The 19,492-nt window shown below is 53.4% G+C and overlaps 1 protein-coding gene across 2 annotated transcripts in view; it reads right to left on the reverse strand.

The window, feature by feature from the left end:
• Positions 1 to 650: 650 nt before the first annotated feature.
• The window catches only part of ADAMTS2 (ADAM metallopeptidase with thrombospondin type 1 motif 2), a 226,253-nt gene continuing 207,411 nt past the window's right edge, over positions 651 to 19,492 (reverse strand). The window contains exons 16-22 of one of the 2 annotated variants that reach the window (XM_036450135.2): positions 17,480 to 17,646; positions 16,088 to 16,247; positions 14,238 to 14,370; positions 13,569 to 13,776; positions 11,931 to 12,060; positions 11,033 to 11,122; positions 651 to 4,067 (exon numbers count right to left, since the gene is read on the reverse strand). In XM_036450135.2, coding sequence (XP_036306028.1) covers positions 3,616 to 4,067; positions 11,033 to 11,122; positions 11,931 to 12,060; positions 13,569 to 13,776; positions 14,238 to 14,370; positions 16,088 to 16,247; positions 17,480 to 17,646 — 1,340 coding nt within the window. In that variant the 3' untranslated portion in view covers positions 651 to 3,615. The remainder of the gene's footprint in view (positions 4,068 to 11,032; positions 11,123 to 11,930; positions 12,061 to 13,568; positions 13,777 to 14,237; positions 14,371 to 16,087; positions 16,248 to 17,479; positions 17,647 to 19,492) is intronic. The other variant, XM_036450136.2, reaches the window with a different exon arrangement.

Here is a 19,492-nt window from a genome sequence, read left to right on the forward strand (position 1 = left end):
ATGAAAACAGAGTCCAAACAGATTACAGTGAACAAGAGGAGAAATCTTGTGCATCCCAAAGCCACCTGCAGGCCCCTTCCAAACTAGTATGATTTCTTGGTACATGTTGTTGGCCTCCTTCCTGGCTGGGGAATTTTACACTCTTCAGTGTTCCTTTTCCCCAACACCTGTATCAAAGAGGGCCAGAGCAAATGAACTTGTCTTTTATAAGCAGGGTTACCAAATTAAAACACAGGATTCTCAGTTAAATTTGAATTTCAGAGAAACAACAAACGTTTTTAGTATAAAAATGGAACATACACTAAATATTATTTGTTATTCTCTGAAATTCAAGTTTAACACAACCTGGGGTATTTTTCCAGGAAGCCCTAACTACAGCAGAGATAGAATCGGAGAAGAGGAGGTGTTTGGAGCGTCTTCGTCTCTCTGAACTAAAGGTTTCCTTTGGAGCTGTGGGCTTACTCCAGACACCTGGCAAGCTAACTCCATGGGCAGCTGGGCGAGGGATAAGTTCCTCTGGCTGCCTCTCACCCTGTACTGGTCTCCTCACCTCTTGGCTTTTTGAGGGCAGCACATCCTTCTGTCTGCTCAAGTCCAAGCTGGGCATGTGGACAAGTGCCATTGAGGTAAGAAACAACACAAGCACGATGTGCAAAAACACAGACATTGTGACTTTAATAAGTTACAAAATCAAGGAACCAAATTTTACTATACAGAAGAGAGATGTATTGTTTGCTGTGATCAGTAAGATAAATGTGGTTGGAGTTCAGCACCATGATGATTTTGTGTGTGCTGGCTGCCTGTCACACAGGAGTACACAGTCACCTGATAGACATTGACTATTGAGCACCATTTATACACTCCAAACCAAGGGACAAACAAGCAAAAAGACAAACCAATTTAAAATACAAATGAAATGCTTATATGTGAAATTCCATGGGTTTTCCAAAAGCAATATATCAAGAGCCAGGTGCCAAAATGCTAGCACAATTCTCCCTGTGAACATAAAGTGATCCTCGAGTCCCTCAGCTTTTTTTTTTTTTTTTTTAACTGTGGACAGAGGACACCTGAGTCATACATGGTGTTATGAAACTCAGCTAGAATAGCTGCATGGCCTTCCCTACACACAAGGCAGGAGCTTTGAACACAGGGCTGACCCTGGAAGCTCAGCACTGTTGCTCAGCCTGCTCTCCAACTGTCCCAAGCTCAGCGACTTTCAGTCTCTCAGAGCTGCATGAACACTGCATTCCTTGGGGAGAGACCTCTGAGGACTGCTTACGTCTGGAGCACTCTGGATATATGGTCCAAAGCACTGAGTATGGCATGTGAGGACACGGCCTTGCTGGCCTACAGCTTCCAGAGCACATCTCTCTCCCACTAGCCAAAGACAGGTACCCCTGGCAATGTCCCACCGAGGGCCTCTCTCCAAAGATTTCTGGCCCCAAGATATGCAACCCCACTTTGCTAGGATCTGGGAGTGGATCGTTCTGATTCTGAGGATCCCAGGCCAGGGTTAGTCATCCCAAACTTCCTTTACATTCCAAGACAGACCCAAGCACAAACTGCCCAGTCTTTCAGGTCGTAACTAATACCACAGAGGGACCCATTTCCTAATTATAATGACAGGATTGTGAAAGTACTGTATACCACACCTTACTAAAGAAGAAGTGATACTATGAGAGATGTTCAAAACGTTTCTCCAGTTTAGTTCTTAGGAGTCAGCAAGCTTCTTTAGACATTGCACAGTGTCTGAGCATGCGTGGGGCATGGTGGCAGAAAGAGAGGGCGGCTATACCAGGGGACAGGAAGGCTGGTCATCATCCAGTTGGACAGTTAAGCATTATCCTAGAATGGTCCTCACTATGTCCTATACCCTTTCTTTGTCCCTTAGGCTACACACACACACACACACACACACACACACACACACACTCACACGTACAGATTCACACACACAGACTGCAAAACTCAGTATAAAATTGCTGGCATGGTACTTTCCTGAGCCTCAGTATTTTTGCCCATATAATGGGGACTTAAACAAGAAAGAGTTCTCTAAGATCTGACTGGCAAGAATAAAAAGGCTCTGGAACTCTGTGGGTACGAAAAGCCCAATAATGTTAAGGGAGGCCCAGCTAAGGAGCTAATATGCTCCCCAGGTCTTACAATTTTGGGAAATTGAAGCTGCATGTTAATATCAATGCAGGGAGAGGTAAAAATTAGCCATTATTCTCCCATCCATCTCCACCCACTCCCTTCTTATTTCTCTCTCATTCACATCTTGCTCACAAAGCACCATTCTGCTGAAATAGAAACTGTTACTGTTTGGAAAGAGCAAAAGAGGGCTCTCCCCACCTCCTACCCAATGCCTCTCATCAGAGGACATATCTGGCAGTTCCCTATTGAAACTTTTAAGGGATGACAGTGGGGGCAGGGCTGGGGGCTGGAAGGCTCCAATAGGGCAGGCCTATCCCCCACAAGCATACCCAAGCCTAAAAAGTCCATTGTGGGTCCCTGAGGCATGACCATCCTGGTGGCAGCACTCCTGCCCCTCTGGGAGAGTCAGCCTTGACCACTCACTGGACTTCCCAGCACACCACATGCCTGTCAGTCTTCCGATGCACTTGTGGAAGGAGAGAGCCCCTTTGGGGAGCTGCAGGGCCAAGGCCAGGCTGGCCAGAGGGGACAAGGAAGGTCAGGGTTCATGGAGAGGAGAGAGACCTGAGAGTTCACTCCACTGAATTCTCATCTTGCAGAAAACATGACCCCCTGTTTAGATCAATCCTCAAGCCAAAGTTATAGGATTCCAGGGACTTTCCCAGGAAGAAATGGCCAGCGTCACAGTCAGACATGGCCGAGACAGCACAGCTGGTGAGCACCAAATGCGTCAGATGGCTTCCCTAAGTCCTTGATTGGCCAGGCTGTGTCAGGTCATGTCTGAGACCAGAGGCTGCAGCCTGGCGGCCCTGCACCTTAACAGACTCCTGGCCTCCTCCGAGTATTTTGGACTGATCTTTAAAGACAGAATTTTCACACGGAATCTAGACTTCTAGTGAAAAAGCATGTTCTCTGGCAGCAGGCCAGTTCTCACAGAGGCAGTAATGTTGGAGCCACCACACTTGTCCTCACCACCTGCCTGGCATTGGAGGCACCGGAGTCCATGGCCTCAGCTTAGTGACTGGGAAGTTAGTGACTAAATCATTGTTTCCTAAGAGTCCCCACGGGGCTCGTGTCCAAGCCTGGGGATTAGAAGGAAATGCCTGTGTTGTCACCACTGGTTACTGCTCAGAAACTTGAGGCAAATGTCTTCTTTCTCCAAGCTAGTCCTCTTGCCCTCCCTCACTGACATTGCTCTCTACCCCAGACCCAAGCCCAGTTCAGGGTTCAGAACATTCTGGGGCTGGGACACCCATGTGTTCTCCTTGTTGGCCACATGCTCACAACCATCTGTATAATACACACATATCCATTTTCATGTGATTCTCCCTCTGTTCCCTCAAAACTTTTGGGACTCGGGAATTTTGATTTAATCACCATGACACAGGATGGCATCCCATGGAATATCTCTATAAGCAAGGAAAAAAAATGCTATTGATGCTACCTTTCACTTTATTAGAACTATCCGAGGATCTCTTTCTTCCTCATCTCATCCATAAGCTCTTGGATCCGTTGGTTTCTGGTTCTCTCAGATGGGCTTGGCCGTCGAGGGATTAGGTTGGGTGGCTGCACTTCATTGTTCAGGCCATTGATTTTGTAGGGCACGTCAACCGCATTGGTTTCCGGGTGCTCCTTAGTAGCATTGGTGCTGGAGGCATTGAGAGGCACCTCCAGGGGCGGGCCTGGCGCAGGCTGCACCTCCATGACTAGAGTGGGGATTGGGAGGGTGGGCATGAGCTCCTCAATGTCATTATGCTTCCCGGGCGGTGGCCTTGCCCTGTCATCCACGTCAGTGAGGTTGTCATGCAGGTTACAGGACTTGCAGCACAGCTTGTTGTAGCCTGGGATGGAGCAATAGCGAGACAGGACTTCCATCCTGCAGAACATTGACTTGTCGCCTTGGCAGCGGCCCTCTGAAAGAGAAAAGCGGGACAAATAACCGAAGGACGAGATAAGGGAAATGTTGTGTCCCTTTAGGGGGCAGCTTGCTGCAGGAGGCATTTGAAAGAGCCCAGAGACAGTGCACAGGCAAGCGAGCTCACACGGAAAGTCTGTGTGGTTTCCATGTCAGAGGAGTGCCAGGCCTGCCCTGGAGTGCAGCCACGCTGTGAGCAATGGTCCCTCCTCCATGCAGGCCCCAGCTGAGTCTAGATTTTTCACTATCCCTCAGAGTTCAAGGCAGAAATGAGACCTGTCTGTTCTTGGGGGGGGGGGGGGGGGGGTTTAGGGAGAAAGCGGACATGAGGGAGTGATTCCAGCTCATTTTAAAGAGTGGGACTTTGCCATATCTTTACAAGTGACATCCCTGTGGTAATGATTGACTCTACAATAATCTATAATCAGTAACTATATCAAAATCAAACCCCAAAGAACCAATTCCTAAAACCTGATAGAGCAAACCCAGAGCCTTGGCTATGGCCTCACCACACTCCTCACATTTGTTCCAATCCTCAGCAAACTCCCCAGACAATCATTGTTTCTGAAAAGTGCCTAAAGAGAAATTTAAAATACGGGTTTTCTTCCATTTGTTTCAACTTACCTGAGAGCTTTGTGTCCTGCCCCACCACCCCATTGCCCTGTTGCACTGAGCTTCCAGCTATTTCTCAAGCCAACGGCTCCATAACTTGATGCCTTCACATAGGCAAATCCTTCTGCCCAGCACATCCTTTCCTGTCCTTCCTGCCAGGACACTGGTCACCCTCGGTGCAGCTTGCATGGGGAGCCTGACTCTTTCCTTGGAGGCCACATTGTCTCTCTTTCCCCACGCAGCTGCCTTCTCCCTAGCCTAGCTCCACCTCTGTCTGCAGCTAGATTGAGCCAACCCATCCAACTCCTCTTGTTTTCACTCCCCTTCACTCTGTTCTTTTCAAATTCCATTTCCCGCACCACCGCATTTCACATGCAACACACATATTGAGATGATTTACAAAATTCATTCAATATGAAGGAATGAGTACTATCACAGGGGGCATTTGATCTTATAAATTCTTGATGACTAACCTCAATGGGCCCCACTCTGCCTACTTGTTTCTCTGCTCAGACACTCTGCTTTCCACAGAGAGGCTCCCAGCCTTTCCCACACAAACCTGTGCTGTGACCTCCCTTTCCTCACTTTCCTCAGTTGACCTCAGCTCCTACTGAGAGGAAGGGAAGAGGGGAGGAAGGGCAGCCATGGGATGGGAACCACATATATGGATTCACCAACATACAGATTACGCCTCCATCTGCAGCTCTGCCTGCCCATCAAAACTTTCTGCCACAGCAGCCAGGCAGGCCCCTCTACTCAGGACCCCTGGTTCTGATATTCACCTGTTGCGTGGCAACTGCTCAAACCTGTAATTTTTCCAATAGGCTGGTGACCACTTAGTTGGGCACCAACCCCAAACTCCCCAAGGTTTAGATTCATGGTCACAACTTCCTACTAGACACCCCATAACCCCAACAGTCCCTAAGCTGTCTGAGAATTCACACATGCAGCCCAAGCCCACAGCCTCTGCTGGTACCATCTGCCTCCGAGAATGCCTTTCAGGTGCACACTCCATCCAGCCATTTCCAAGTCCATCAGCATCTCCTCCTACACCCTCTCGGATATGTGCACACTCCCCTCCCTCTCACCTCCACACACTGGCACACTGTGGTAAGAGCCACCTTTCTGCCTACTTGTCTACAATCAGAATGGTTTTCAACTGGAAATGTGACCCTGTCATTGTCCTGAGTGAAGCCCCTGCTTTGCCCTTTGTTTTCCGAGTGAAGAGCTGTCCCCAACCCTCTCTGGTTTCCCTCAGGCCTTGGACCTGCTGCTCTGTGGGGCTCCTACTGGCCACAGAGCCTTTGCACATGCTGAGCCTCTCGCCTCCAGCTGCTCTCTTCTCCTCTAGGCTCAGATGAAACACATCTTCCTCAGACAGACATCGCCTACCTCCCTTAGGAGGTTAAACCCCACCGGTGTGCGGTCCCCTCATGCCACGAATCTCCCCTTCCCAGCACTTCATCCCAGTTGGTGAGCTCACATTTAATTGTCAGGTAAAGCGACTAATGTGTGACTTGTTCATTATCCTGTAAGCACCAAATGGCAGAGGCCCAAGCTATAGTTGAATGCCCTCTCTATCCCCAGAGCCTAGAAGAGTGAATGAAAGAACCAGTAAAGGTACAAATGTAAGCAATATAAATGTGAATAACGGAGGAAGTCCAGAACAGGACATTTATGCATTTTACAATAGCAACGTTACAGGCAAGAACACATAGAGGCACCGACCAACCAGAGGTGGGACCAGTTTGGGTTCTGAGCACCTAAGTGGCCAAACCAGGGAGGAAGCATGGCTGGCTTCAGGACCCACAATGCGAAGGGATAAACACAGATCGGCTGGTCAGGAACAGCCCTGGTCTTCCTCACCTTGAGATTGAGTAACAGGCTCACAATGTGAAGGGAGAAAGACAGACAGGTGGTTGAGGGCCGAGGGCTGATTCCAGAAATCAAATTAGAAGACCCAGAGATGTTATTTTCAGGGTTTTAAAACTGATAGATGGAATCGTACACCGATGTCCAAAATATGCGACAGATGAAATTAGAGTAGTCTTGTTGAAACCCATGGGGTGCGAGGGGGTCAGAGTCCCTCTCTCTCCCTTCCCCTTCCCTGGCCACTGCCCCTTTTTGGCAGGTGAGCTGTGTCAAAAGCACTGGTCACAGACCTCAGGGAGACCCACTGGTCAGCTGGGGCCTGGGGAGGGGCAGAGGCACAGGGTGAGCAGGGAGCCTGGCCTGGCAGTGCTGCTGGGAGTGGGGCCACTTCTGCCACACAGCATGCACTCTCCTGTCACCAGAGCCTTTTATTCACTCCTAGCAAGGTTGGTATTAAGCATCTTCCCTCTCCTGCCTCCCACTAGGCTGGAATCCTGAGAAGCAGGCATCACATCAGTCTAAGCCAGGGGTGGGCTAACTACATCCTTGGGCCAAGCCAGTCCCTCTAATTGGTTTGGCAAATGAGGTTTTACTGGTACAGGCATGCCGTTCCTTTATTATCTACAGCTGCTTTCTCACTTCCAAGGCAGAGTTGAGTAGTTGTGGGGGAGACCACATATCCCCCAGTGTTATCTGGCCGTTTAGAGTAAAAGTTTGCTGACTTCTGCTCAGGTACTTGGTAGTGTCCTCAGTGCCCGGGTCAGAGCTTGACACAGAAAGCACTCGGCAACTGCTGCTGAGTGAATGGACACATTGGGATGAGCCGTCCATTTCCCTGACACAAACAGGCTCCTCCCAGGGTGCCTCCCTGCTCCCTGGCTTACATATAGTCTTCTGGGTCTGATTTCCTTTGAATACTGGGCTGCAGTGCTTTAAGTTTTTAAAAATTAAAATTCAGTGAATGTATAAGTAATTGAGAAGGCTACTGGCCAAAAGCTTGGCTCTGCTAATATCAGCCTCGATTAATTTAAAAAGAATCATTACCTATCACCCTTAAAAGGATATGAATGGTTGTGGGTTTTTAAGAAGCATTTCTGAGTGCTGAGATGAAGAAGAAATTATACCACCCAAGGCGGAGAGACATGCACCGAGGCACTGACTGGCCCGGGCTGACAACTTCAGTTTCCCAACCCTCCATCCTCAGCTATTCCCAGCAAGACCTACTGCCTTCCAGCGAACAAGCTGGTGAGAGGAACCCATTGTCACCAGTTGAAGCCTGTGTGCCGTTCCCACAGTCTTGGCTGTATCTGCGTTAATAACCTGTGTGATTATTTGCTTAGTACTTTCCTCCTTTAAGTTAACTCCTTTTTTGACTTACATTTTATTTTAGAAGAAAATTTCACACTACTCTTCATGTCAAACTATTGTGGCAAATAAGGTACAAAGAGAAGTTTTATGTCTTCTTAAGTCAATTTATAAGTCCAATTTTCCTCAAATTCCAGGGAGAGACTCACCAACCCTGTTATGAGTGAAGGCAAAGGCTCAGGGGCCAGGAGAGGGCGTTGCTGTGTGGCCTGAGTTGGAAAGAAATGAGCAAGCGTGAGAGACGCTGAGACCTGTGTGAGTCCCACTTTCTCCCGAGGTGGCCATGTGGGACCATGAGGACGGGGACCCGCTGCTGCTTGGACTCAGGCCACATTTACAGGAACCTGAGTCACCTTTGTCCACCCCACGCCGGAAAAGCCTGGGGTGGAGAGAGCTTTCTTTTCTCTGCACCGTTTCACCTTTCAAAAGATTGTGTGACAAGTTAAAGAAGTGGCAGGCATCCCCCGTCTGCCCACATCTCCATCACCTTGGCTGTCCCCAAGCGCACAGCACTCTGGGGGTTTCTCCCGATTTGTCCAGAAAGGAGACTAAGTGAACGCAGTTCTGTTAGACAGAATTGCCTTGGTCTCCTTGTCTCTCTTGAGCTGGAATTCCTTTCCATGGCCAGAGCCCTGGGCAGCCAGGACTCAGCCACAACTACCAGGATCCCCTACCCTGCAAACTGACACCTGGGGCTTGGCACTGTGCCCCGAAGCCCATGTCCATGACTTATGGTAACCTCATGTCAAACTTTCTCATTGTTTTCCTCCTCCCTGCCTGGGACCCTTCCTAGGAAATGGAGAAGAGAGATACCTACCCACTGGCAGGGCAGCACTCGGGCTCCAGATGCGAGGTCCCCGTGAGACCCTACCGTCCTTTTAGCAAGCTGAATGAATGCACAGGCCCCGTGGCTTCTAAGGGCAGGCGTGACTGAGCACACACAGTTGTGACTATTATAGGCCAGACGTCTAGAGCCACCACTGCCTTGCCCTTCTCCTGACTCAGATTCTCCTTTCCTGAACAGAGAGCTGAGAGTTGCCTGGGGCCAGGGTGGTGGCCTGATGGTGGACCAGCACAGTCTTGGTTCCTGACCTCACATTTCCACTGCATGGCTCAGATCTCCTCTGAGGAGGGGACTGCAAGAGCACCAAACAGGAGGAGAACATAGGTGTCCCTGGAGGTGCTTGTTTAGCATGAGTGACTCAGAACTCAAAGTCACAATGGTGTGTCTTCACAGGAGGGGTGGGGCGTGTCTCCACAGCAGAGCGACCTTAAGCATCTCCTTTGGCAAGAGAAAGGCCAGTAAAGTGCATTGAATCAGAAACCAAGGAACTAATGGACAGAAGGGCACCCGCAGCTCCATGTGCCATCAGCCATAGAGAGGACGAGAAGGAGCCAGCCAACAGTGTGCCGAACCCAAGCACTCGGTTTCACTGAACTTTTATTGAGTTTATTTGTGGGCTGCATGACAGGAAGTCCTTCCAGCGTTAGTAAGAATAAAAGGTTGTTTTCACAGTCACTTTGGCACACACTCACATGGTCTCATTAAAAAAACAACAACACTGGAAAGCAACGACAATGGAACCTATATAATATGCCATAAATACATACAAAACACTAGTAAAATATCCCTGATAAACCAAAGTGCATGTAGACAGAGAGAACAATGCCCAGGAGTGTACGGCACCTTCCCAGAGTCACTCGTGTCACTCGCGTGGCCTAGTCAAAGTTGGAAGTTAACAGTCGTGAGAATTAGTACACACCGAGTATTTACATAACAGTAATCAGTGCCAGGAGGCTGGTGTTGGTGGGGATGCTATCATATTCACGGGTGGACAGCGCTGGGGTGTGCGGTGGGAGTGACGGCGGGAGCGCTACACGGGTCACTGGAAGGGCCAGAATGTTGCCCTCTGGTGTAAGGCAGAGCTGTGGGAGCGCCCACAAGGGCTCCAGCAACAGTCAGCGCCACTGGCCAGTGGGGGTCCTTCCTACACAGGTGGCCGGAGAGTGCGCGGGTCCCTGCACAGGCCAAGGGGCGCAGGGAGCCAGGCCACCTGATTGAGAAAACTTACTCTTGGCCAAAGGTGGATAACTTAGACCATTCCCCCCCCTGGTTCTGCCTCCCACCTGGATCACATCCCACTCTGAAGCTGGAGTTAGCAGCCAATTCTGTTACCTTTCAACTTTAAGGCATTTTCTACATAGTTTTGTCTAAGCAAAAAAGCAATAAAAATTGAGGTAATTCTGTAGTTGTTCACACTGGCAGGTGGCCGCATCCGCATCAGTCTCTCACTCTCTCACGCTCTCCCCCCTGTGGATGGGGCCATGTGTGCATGACAAGGAAAGGCCATTGGAGCTGATGGACAAAGAATGGGAGTGGCAGTGTGTCCCTTTGTCCCACTGGAGGGACACATACCAGGCCTCCTCCGTTTGACCTGAACCTGCCTGCGGAGACAGGGCGTGGGGGCAAGGGCTGTGTGAGTTGGACGCAAAGGCCACAGGAAACAGGCCACAGTCACATGAGTCAGGAGGACACACTCAGCACAGGGTCAGCAGCAGCAGCAGCAACAGCAGCAGCAGAAGAGGCAGCCGGGAAGCCCCCAATAAAACGCTGGACCCTTAGGGCCGGGCTGCCCAGCATGGCAGCACAAACTGCAGGCCTCGAGAGCCCCAGTCTCCGGGTGGTGGGTGCATTTGAAAGGGGATGGGCAGGTTTCCCCTTGACTTCCAACCTACAGCTCCAGCTTGGAGGGATGTGGCCCTGCGGGGCGGTCACCAAGTGGTCACATTCTCACTTTGGCTGCTGGCCCTACCAGCACCATGACAGATCTTTGACCCTTTACAAGCCATCACCAACCAGGTCCCGGACCCCCCACAAGAGGCCAGTGTCGGGGCCTTGCCTCTGGAAGGCTGGCCCTCCCGGCCAGCTGGCCAGCAGCTCCGAAGGAGATGGTCGAGCACAGAGGCCCAGGAGAAAACAGATTCAACTGAGAGCACTCAGCAAGAGTCAGGGGAGTTTTCCATAGAAAGAGAGGAGGGGAGCCCACGGCAAGCTCCACAAGGCGCAGGGCATGCACTGGAGGGCAGAGGCAGAGTTATAAACGGGCCGGTTACTTGACGAAGTCTTCTGGACCTGCGAGTCGGGGTCCGGTCGGGACAGCCACTGAACCACATAGCTCTTCTTAGAGGGGTCGGAGATGTTTCCTAGAGGGAAGAGAAAGGGGCTGCGGCCGCTGGGGCACCAGCCAGGCCTCCCCTGCCCCCTGCTCCATAGACCCTGGTGTCCTTGGGAAGGGCAATGAGGGCCTTCCAGGCTCTCCCTTATGACAGATGGGCCTGTGTCTCTCTCCCCTGCACCAATGCATCCTGGTCTCAGCTATAGAGTAGCTACCACACAGGTGCTGCTGGCCTCCTGACCTGTGTACTGGTCCTCCACACCCAGGCCTGCTCCCCAGCGGAGCACAGACTGCCTGCTCCAGGAATGCAGGAACCCAGTGAACTGGGATCTACCACCCCTGCTCCCAGCTGGGGTGGGCACACCTGACCCCCCTGAGCTCCCTTCTCTGTAGACAGAACTTGTGCGGGGTCCACATCTTGAGCTGTTTCAGGGACCAAAAGAGGTCACAGGTCTAGCATTTGCCAAGGTGTCTAAGTAGCTGGTATTCTGGCTGTTGTCTGTGCAAGGTACAGGGCATGTGTCTTGTATGAGCCCTGTTGTGTGGTCGCTTTGAGTCTGGTTCTAGTTCCCAGACCAACAGGGAGTGTCAGGGAGGCAGGGGCCAGCTGAGTCCATCCCATCCTTCATCAGGGCCTGGCCTGCCTGAAGATGATCTGTTCCTTATATTGCCCACCATGGGAAGGGCCCAGCCCTTGCCTGGGAGGCCTCCACTTCTATTTCAAGGCCAAGGACGCTGAGTCCAGGCCAATTGTGGGATGATCATTTGCCTGGACCAACGCCTGGCCTTGGGGCTTGCACACTGGGGCCCAGGCAGCAGGGCAGCAGAGGGCTTACCGGGGCAGGGGTCCAGCCTACAGATCCTTGCTCTCTCAGGTTGCTCCTCCCGGCAGATCCCAAAGTGGTCGTCCGCGGTGCGGCAGAGAACCGGCCGCTCCTGGGTGCCATTGCCACAGGTCACAGAGCACTGCAGGAGGAGAGTCACCAGTCAGGGGCCACCTCCCATGCTGTAGGTCCCTCACGCATGTGATCCCATAACTCGTATGAAGTGGTGAGGGGCACGGGGAGAGTGTGGACTGCAGGCTGGCCCGGCCTCACCCCAGCCTCGGTGGCTGCCTCAGTCTTGTCTTGTTGGGCTCTTAAGAGGAGACACATACACCTATGTCTCAGAGTGATTGTGAGTTAGAGAGAGCGACTATGCAGGGCCCGGCATTTCTGAGTGCTCTGGCTATGGGCTACCCAAGACCCAGAAAAACCTGCTATGCACGGGGGATCACTGGGAAAGTGCTGAGTCCCAGAGGCTTTGGCAGATGACCATCCCCCTGACCTTTAACCCCTCCATGTTCCCCCAGGCTCTATACTACCAGCACCCTCAATGGCCCTTCCAGCCCCTGTCCCCCTCTGCCTTCTCCATGGGGAGGGGCTGGCAGGAGCAGTCACACCCAGACTCCTGGCTCGGCTCACAGCTGGCCCAGCCGTGAGCAAGGATAATTCTCAAGTCCTTGCCCTGTGTGTGAGAAAGGGTTGACTCGGCAGACATGGTTGCTTAAACCCTTCACAGTCCCGAGAAAGGCCATTTGCAGGACTGGCCCGTGGGCAACTCCAGGGAGCCAAGTCCATGGAATGCTCTGTCTGGTGAGTGTTCTTCATGCTTGGGTTGCTCTGCACCAGCAATGTGATTTCTGCTGAGCACCCACTTTCCTGCTGGGGTCTAGAGCTTCGGTAACTGATATCCTTGGGTGCGGGTGGCCACGGATAGCCCAGGCCTGAAGGACCCTGTCAGTTTTTGACCCTTAGTCCGTTGCCTACGTGACTACTCCCCAGTGAAAACCCTGGGCACCCAGGCTTGGCTGGGCTGCCTGATTGGCAGCACTTGGTGTGTGTTGCTGCACCCACTGCTGGGAGAATTAGGTGCATCCATGCTGAATCCACTGGAAGGAACACCTGGAAGCAGGTGCCGGTTTCCTCTGGCTTTGGCCATGGCCTTTTTCCCTTCCCTAACTGTGCTCTGAGCATTCCTTGTGATAACCCATAACCACGAGTGCACCGACCTCTGAGCCCTGCGATCCTCCCAGTGAATTATGGACCCTGAGGCTGGTCTTGGCTGAGAGCTAGATGTCAGTGCTTACGTCAGCTCAGCTATCTCCCTCAGTCCCCAAGACTTATCACTCCTTCCAGCCCAAGTCTAAGCCCTCATTGGTTCGTGTCCCCTCCTGCCAGCTTAGCTGACCTTCTAGACCACACAGCCACCTTCAGAGAAAAGAACCTGGAGCCCAGGCTGCCCTGAGGACACTTTCCACTGGGTTTCTGAACAGAGCACTGATTACCTGGCACCACTGGTGCCCTGAGACCTCTGGGAGGGGGCCCAGGGCATGAACTGAGTCCAGCAAAGGTGGGATGTCCCAGCCACCTCAGTCCTGCCCAAGCTCGGTTTGGGGATTGAGAACATAGGACAGGGCCAGGGGGCCTACTTACCTGGGACCAGGGTCCGGCCCGCCACCGTCCAGGACAGAGCTCGCGGTTGCAGGCCCTGCGGCTCTCAGGTCGTGCGTCGTTGCAGTGCTTGGTGTGCACGGTGCGAGTGGTGTTGTTGTGCAGGGTCTGAACGCAGCGCACGGAGCGGACCTGCGTGCCTGTCCGCCCACAGCTCTGACTGCACGGCTCCCATTCGCCCATGATCCATCTGCCAGGGCAGAGAGGCACATGGTCAGTCCCCTGTGACCACGGTGGATAGAGGGAGGGCCTCCTGCTCTCTCAGGCACGGCCTTCCCTCGTCTCACAAAGGTGCCCCATAAGCTTGCTGCACCCTTGCCCAAGGTCCTGCAAATAACGGGCTGCCTTGGAAACATCTTCCACAGGATCAGAAGCTAGCCCTATACCCCGAGCCTCAGTTTCCCTCACCTGAGCAATTACCACTTGCTGTCCCTCAGATGCACACAGCCTCTTAGACTCCACAAAAACATGGTGAGTGACAACGAACCAATCACCCATCTCAGGGAATATGAGGCCCAGACCACCCCCGCCCCCGTGGACACAGATCCCAGACCTCCCTCCACTGCGGCCCCGGGAGGGGGTCTGCCCTCTCCTCCCTCTAGTGGGCCCCAGAGGCTGGAGCCAGGCAGCCGGGCAGCCCCAGGCACTCACTCGGGCTGGGAGCACTCCTGCGGGTTGCAGGCCCGGCGGATGGCTTTGGGCTTTGGGAAGGCGTCGCAGAAGCTGCGGTGCACCATCTTGAGGTCCAGCCTCCGGCGGCAGCCATACTTGGTGAACTGGGACCCTGAAGATGAGAGCTCGAGGAGGCTCACTGGGGCAGTGTGGCCCCTCTACGGGGTGCAAAGGGGCAGATTCACCTGCAGCTTCGGCCGTTCTTCCCAACTTTCTGGTGGGATAGTGTGCCAGGCCTTGGCGGTGTCTAGCCTGTGTCCTCCCAGCACCCTAGGGAAGTGAGGGTGAGAGGCAGGGAGAGCGACCACCTGCTCCCTGCCCCGTGGCTATCCTGGGACAGAGGGAAGGATTCATCTCCTCTCCTGTTGCTTAGCCATCTGCTCCACCTTACACTAACATGCACCGAGGACCTGGCGTGACCCAGGAGTTGGCTAACCGTGGGAACATGTCCTGTGAGTCTCCTCCCACCAGTCTAGGGCAGCAGTTCCCAAATGGGGATGACTTTGCACATGAGGACATCTGGAAATGTCTGGAACACTTAGTTGTTACAACTTGGGGAGTGTTACTCAGCATCCTACAATGCATAGGACAGCCCTCCCCACTAAGAATTATAGAGACCAGGTCACAGTGCCATGGCCAGCTGCCACAGCACCGCAGCTTAGTGAGCGAGACATGGGGGAATATGGTGGGGCAGCCTGATTCAGTCTGGGCATCTGGATGCATCACAGGAAGGAGAGGGGGAAGGCAGGGGAGGGGCCCCCAGGGGAGGAGACAGCCTGTGCAAAGGGCCTGAGGCAGGAGCATGGCATGCCCAGGAGAAGCACCTAAAGCCAGGGTGAGCAGTGGAGAGGTTAGTAAGCTGCCTGGACCTTGGGGGCCATGAGGAGAATTGTTTGTATTCTCAGAGCAGAGGGAGCTGCTGAAGGTTACGACACCAGGAGGGATATGGTCTGATCTGCCTCTTTACTAGGTCACTCTGGGGGCGAGTGAACACACAGGGCCAGGGAGGGAGCGAAGGGGTGCCAGGGGAAGATGGGAATAGCAGGTGGGTCCAAGAGATATGTAGAAGCAAGAATCAGCAGGACATGCAGAGGAAATGTACAGGGGTTGGGGAGGCTCAACAGGAGTTGGGGACACCAATACCAGGTGCAAGCACTGGAGAGAGAAGCCTTTGTCTGCCAGTGCCAGGGAGTGGGTGATCAGCGAACCCCTTTTGGCATCTGCGGGAGATCTGTCCTGGCTCCTGCTCCTGCAGGCTGAGCTGTCATCTCTGCCTCTGATCTTGTTCACCCCGCAGAAGCAGGGACCACTCTGGGCAAATCAGAGCTTCCTGTATGCCTGCATGTCCCGCCCACCTGTGAGTTTCTTGAGGTGTGGGCAGGAGGGACCCCTCTGCACCCAGCGCTGCCTGGGAAGGTCTGGGAGGCTTTTCTGAATGAACCCACCCATTTCCAGCCAGCCTACATCTTCCCTGTGCCCTGCCTCGTGATGCCATGGTAACCCATCCAACCAACTCTCACTGCAATTCCCGCCAGGCCAGCTCCTGCCTTCTGCACTGATTTAGGTTCATGTTGGCATCGACCAGACCCCACACATGCCCTCTGGCTGCTTTAGGCCTGCTGCTCTGAACACCTCCCTCCTGCTCACACTCTGCTCCCTCCCAGGCAGGGCTATGCCCTTGTCACCCAGACACAGATCACTGCCTCAACCTTCCTGGGGGCCGTCTTCTCATGCCTGGCATGTGCCTTTGGCCGGGCAGTCAGCAGGGCCCTGGGGACTCCAGAAGCCCCTCCCCTAGAAGCCCCTTCCCACCCTGAGGAGCCTCTCACCTCCACCGCAGGGCTTGGAGCACAGGGACCACTTCTTCAGGGCCCACTCATAGCCCACGGAGTCATCCTCCAGGACCTGGTTGTCATCCACGTTGAGCGAGTCCTCATGGATCATGTACTTGTACGTCAGCGAGACCCGGGTGTCTCCCTGCGGGATGACCTGTGCCCCCACACGGCCGTGAATGCGTCTGCCCCACCTCCGCCTCCTCGAAGCCAGTTCAGAAGTGTCAGTCAAGGCAACGTACAGCCCAGTCTGGGTATTCGCTGTAGGTCATCATGTTCTACAAAGTCCCCAACACTGACCCACTGCTCACAGGGTGTTAGGGTCCTGCGAGATTCCGGCCATGGCATTCTCATCTACTGTCAACATGTAACCTTATCTTTTACACGTTTTCTGTGTAAGGACCATTACTTAATACATGGTGCTAGTTCCCTGCCATCTGACTCCAGGCCAGGCCCTGTAACACAGCCTGCAAGGAGCTCCCCAACTCTGCACGGGCTCCATGGGGCACCCCACACCTGCTCACCGTGGGGAACCAACCGCCCGGAGCCTTCAGCACTATGTCTGGGGGCATTTTAAACAGTGAAACCATCCCATTAAAGCACAAACGTGTGAGAAATATGGCACTAAATACCTGTGAAAAGGACACTGGTTTATAGTAGGAGCTAAGACAAGCAGCAGAGGGTCCCTGGCTCCCCCTCAGCTGGAGCATGCATGCCACTGCTCTGCGTTTGTCTGTGGAAAGCACACTGAGTTTTTATTTGGGGATTACAGATACGTTTTTGCAAGTAGGTGAATTTACCAATGCAGAACCTGCAGGCCCCGAGGCCTACCTGTCCCTGCAGGGGAATCAATCGGAGCGCATGCCCAGGGGTGAGGTCCCCCCACCACAGTGAACTCACCTTAGTTTTATCTCTAGCGGTTTGATTTTTTTTAACAGATAAAATATATTATGTAATTAAAATTGATTTTAAAAAAGTGATTAGAAAATCAAGTCCCCCTCGGTACACCCCTAACCAGGAGCAGTCCGTGCTCATGAACTCGAAGACCTGGGGTCCAGGCCTGCTCAGGGACAAGCCCAGTGGGCTGGTGGTCTAGCATCCTGAACCCTGTCCGTTACTCCAGGGTGCGATACAACTGGGATTGGATGGCAGACATGAGGGAGCATGATGAAAGGTGCTACCAGTGTCACTCAGCAGGGAAACCAGAACCCTTGTAAGGGAGAGTGCCTGAGGTCACTGGGAGCGATGGAGGGCCCAGAACCCCAACTGCCTGTCCCCCTCTCTGACACAGGATGGACGGGCCAGAGAGGCTGTTCCAAGCATGGCCTGAAGGATGCAGGAGGCTCCATCCTTCCTCAGTGGCCACTTGCCCCCGGCCTGGGGACTTACCAGCACGGCGATGGTGCCATGAAGGGGGCCCATGGTCTGCAGCGTCTCCCGGCCATCTTCATCCCGGTACTCCCACTCCACGCCCATGGCGATGAAGGATTTGGAATTGGGGTCTATGTCGTTCTCCTCGTTTAAAATGAACTTGCCTGTCTCTAAGTTCTTGACGGCTGAAAACAGCAAAAGGGAGCGCCCACCATGATTACCAGGGGCAAGATCCAGGCACTCTGGAGGGAGGCCAGGATGGCGGCGGGGGAGGGGAGAGGGGGGACGGAGGGCGGGGGCGCACACTGGTTTGGGCAGGTGCAGGGAGTGCCCTTGCCAGACAGTCCAAATCACCTGAGAGCCGGGCTCCTCCTTTGCCACTTGGCTAGAACTTGTGCCTTTCTGCCAGGCCCACGGTCTTTTTAAAAAATATATTTTATTGATTTTTTACAGAGAGGAAGGGAGAGGGATAGAGAGTTAGAAACATTGATAAGAGAGAGAAACATTGATCAGCTGCCTCCTGCACACCTCCTACTGGGGATGTGCCCACAACCACGGTACATGCCCTTGACCGGAATCGAACTCGGGACCTTTCAGTCCACAGGCCGACACTCTATCCACAGAGCCAAACTGGTTAGGGCCCCAGGGTCTTTTCTCAGACCTGCCCCCACAGATTTTGGAGGAGCAGGGGTTCTGCCCAGAAGTAGAAACAGCTATCAAGGCTTCCTCTCTGCAGTCTATTTGGAACACCCAGCAGGCACTCAGGGCCCCTGCCTGCCGCCTCAACCCCCCTCTGCTGGACACGAGGGCACAATGCTGGGGCAGCTTCCTGCCATGGGGTGAGCATATGTCCAGCTGAAAATCAGGGTCTCCCCAGCCCATCTGTAACAGGGGCCCGGCCTGGGGCCGCACCAGTTCCCCATACCTCCCGAAGAGGCTTGCTCCTACTGGGGGCGGCTCAGGCCATTGCACAGAGTGCCTGGAGCTGAGGACCCCACTGGTCAGGAAGCCTCACGCGTCCCATGGTGTGGAGGGGGCCCTGGGGAGTGGACAGGGCACAGAGCCTCCTGTAACTCTCTGTCTACAGCACACAGTGAACCTCAGTAGGTGTCATGGGTCCTCACGTGTCACCAGCTCTCTCTCCTCTCCTGCAGAGACAGGGGACCTGGGACCTGGAGTCTTTGTTTTTTTTTTTTTTCCGGGGGGCACTGACTTTTAAGGCAAGTGCCCTTCTGTTTAAGGCAAGTGGTACTAGTTTTGCATTTTGGGTAGCAATATAAAGTTTCTTCTTAAAGTAACAACAGAAGAAAAATGACAATTAAAGGAAAATGTGCTCTGTCACGTCTCAGCAGGGATGCCAGATGGTGAGGTCCTGAACCAATCTGAGCCCCGCAGGACCGGAAGAAGGTGGGCCCCAAACTGGGGGAAGGGACTTGATCAGGATCTCCCGGCAGCCCCCTGCATCACTTCTGGGCCCTGTGACTACCCAGGAGGTTGGGCCCAGAAGCCTTTTTTGGGAGTGGGTGAGGATGGGCCCCAGGCAGCTTCAGTGAGCAGTCCCTCTGGCAGGGGGTTGCCACGTGGGAAGGGGCATCCAGAGCTGCTGGAACATTCCACATTTCAAGAGCAGTCAGAGATGTCCACACTAGACAGAATCTCAGGAATGTAGAAGTTCACGAATGGAAAATATGCAAATACACTGCCTGAGGCCACCTTCCAGGCAGGCGCTCTGGTCAGGTGTGTGGGGAGGCTACTCAGGACTCTCCTGCTTGCAGACTTGCCTGCCTCCCAGTGGGTGAAGGGCAGTTCCCGTTAGCCATAGGTGGGGAGTCATTCTTGTGGGCTTGGGTGGGTGGTGTGGGGCACATATCCCACCACAGCTGCTGCCCGGAGCCCTCTGATCCAAACGCACGGCTCTTCCACCAAAAGGTGAATCCGGAAAAGGTCCACAGCATGGGCTGAGCCAGGAACCGGAGTCCCTCCAATTGGGCCTCCCACCCCAGGGGTGCTGCCCATACCCGGTAGAGCCAG

This window comes from Pipistrellus kuhlii, unplaced genomic scaffold (assembly GCF_014108245.1).
Source record: "Pipistrellus kuhlii isolate mPipKuh1 unplaced genomic scaffold, mPipKuh1.p scaffold_m20_p_21, whole genome shotgun sequence".
Classification (NCBI taxonomy): Eukaryota; Metazoa; Chordata; class Mammalia; order Chiroptera; family Vespertilionidae; genus Pipistrellus; species Pipistrellus kuhlii.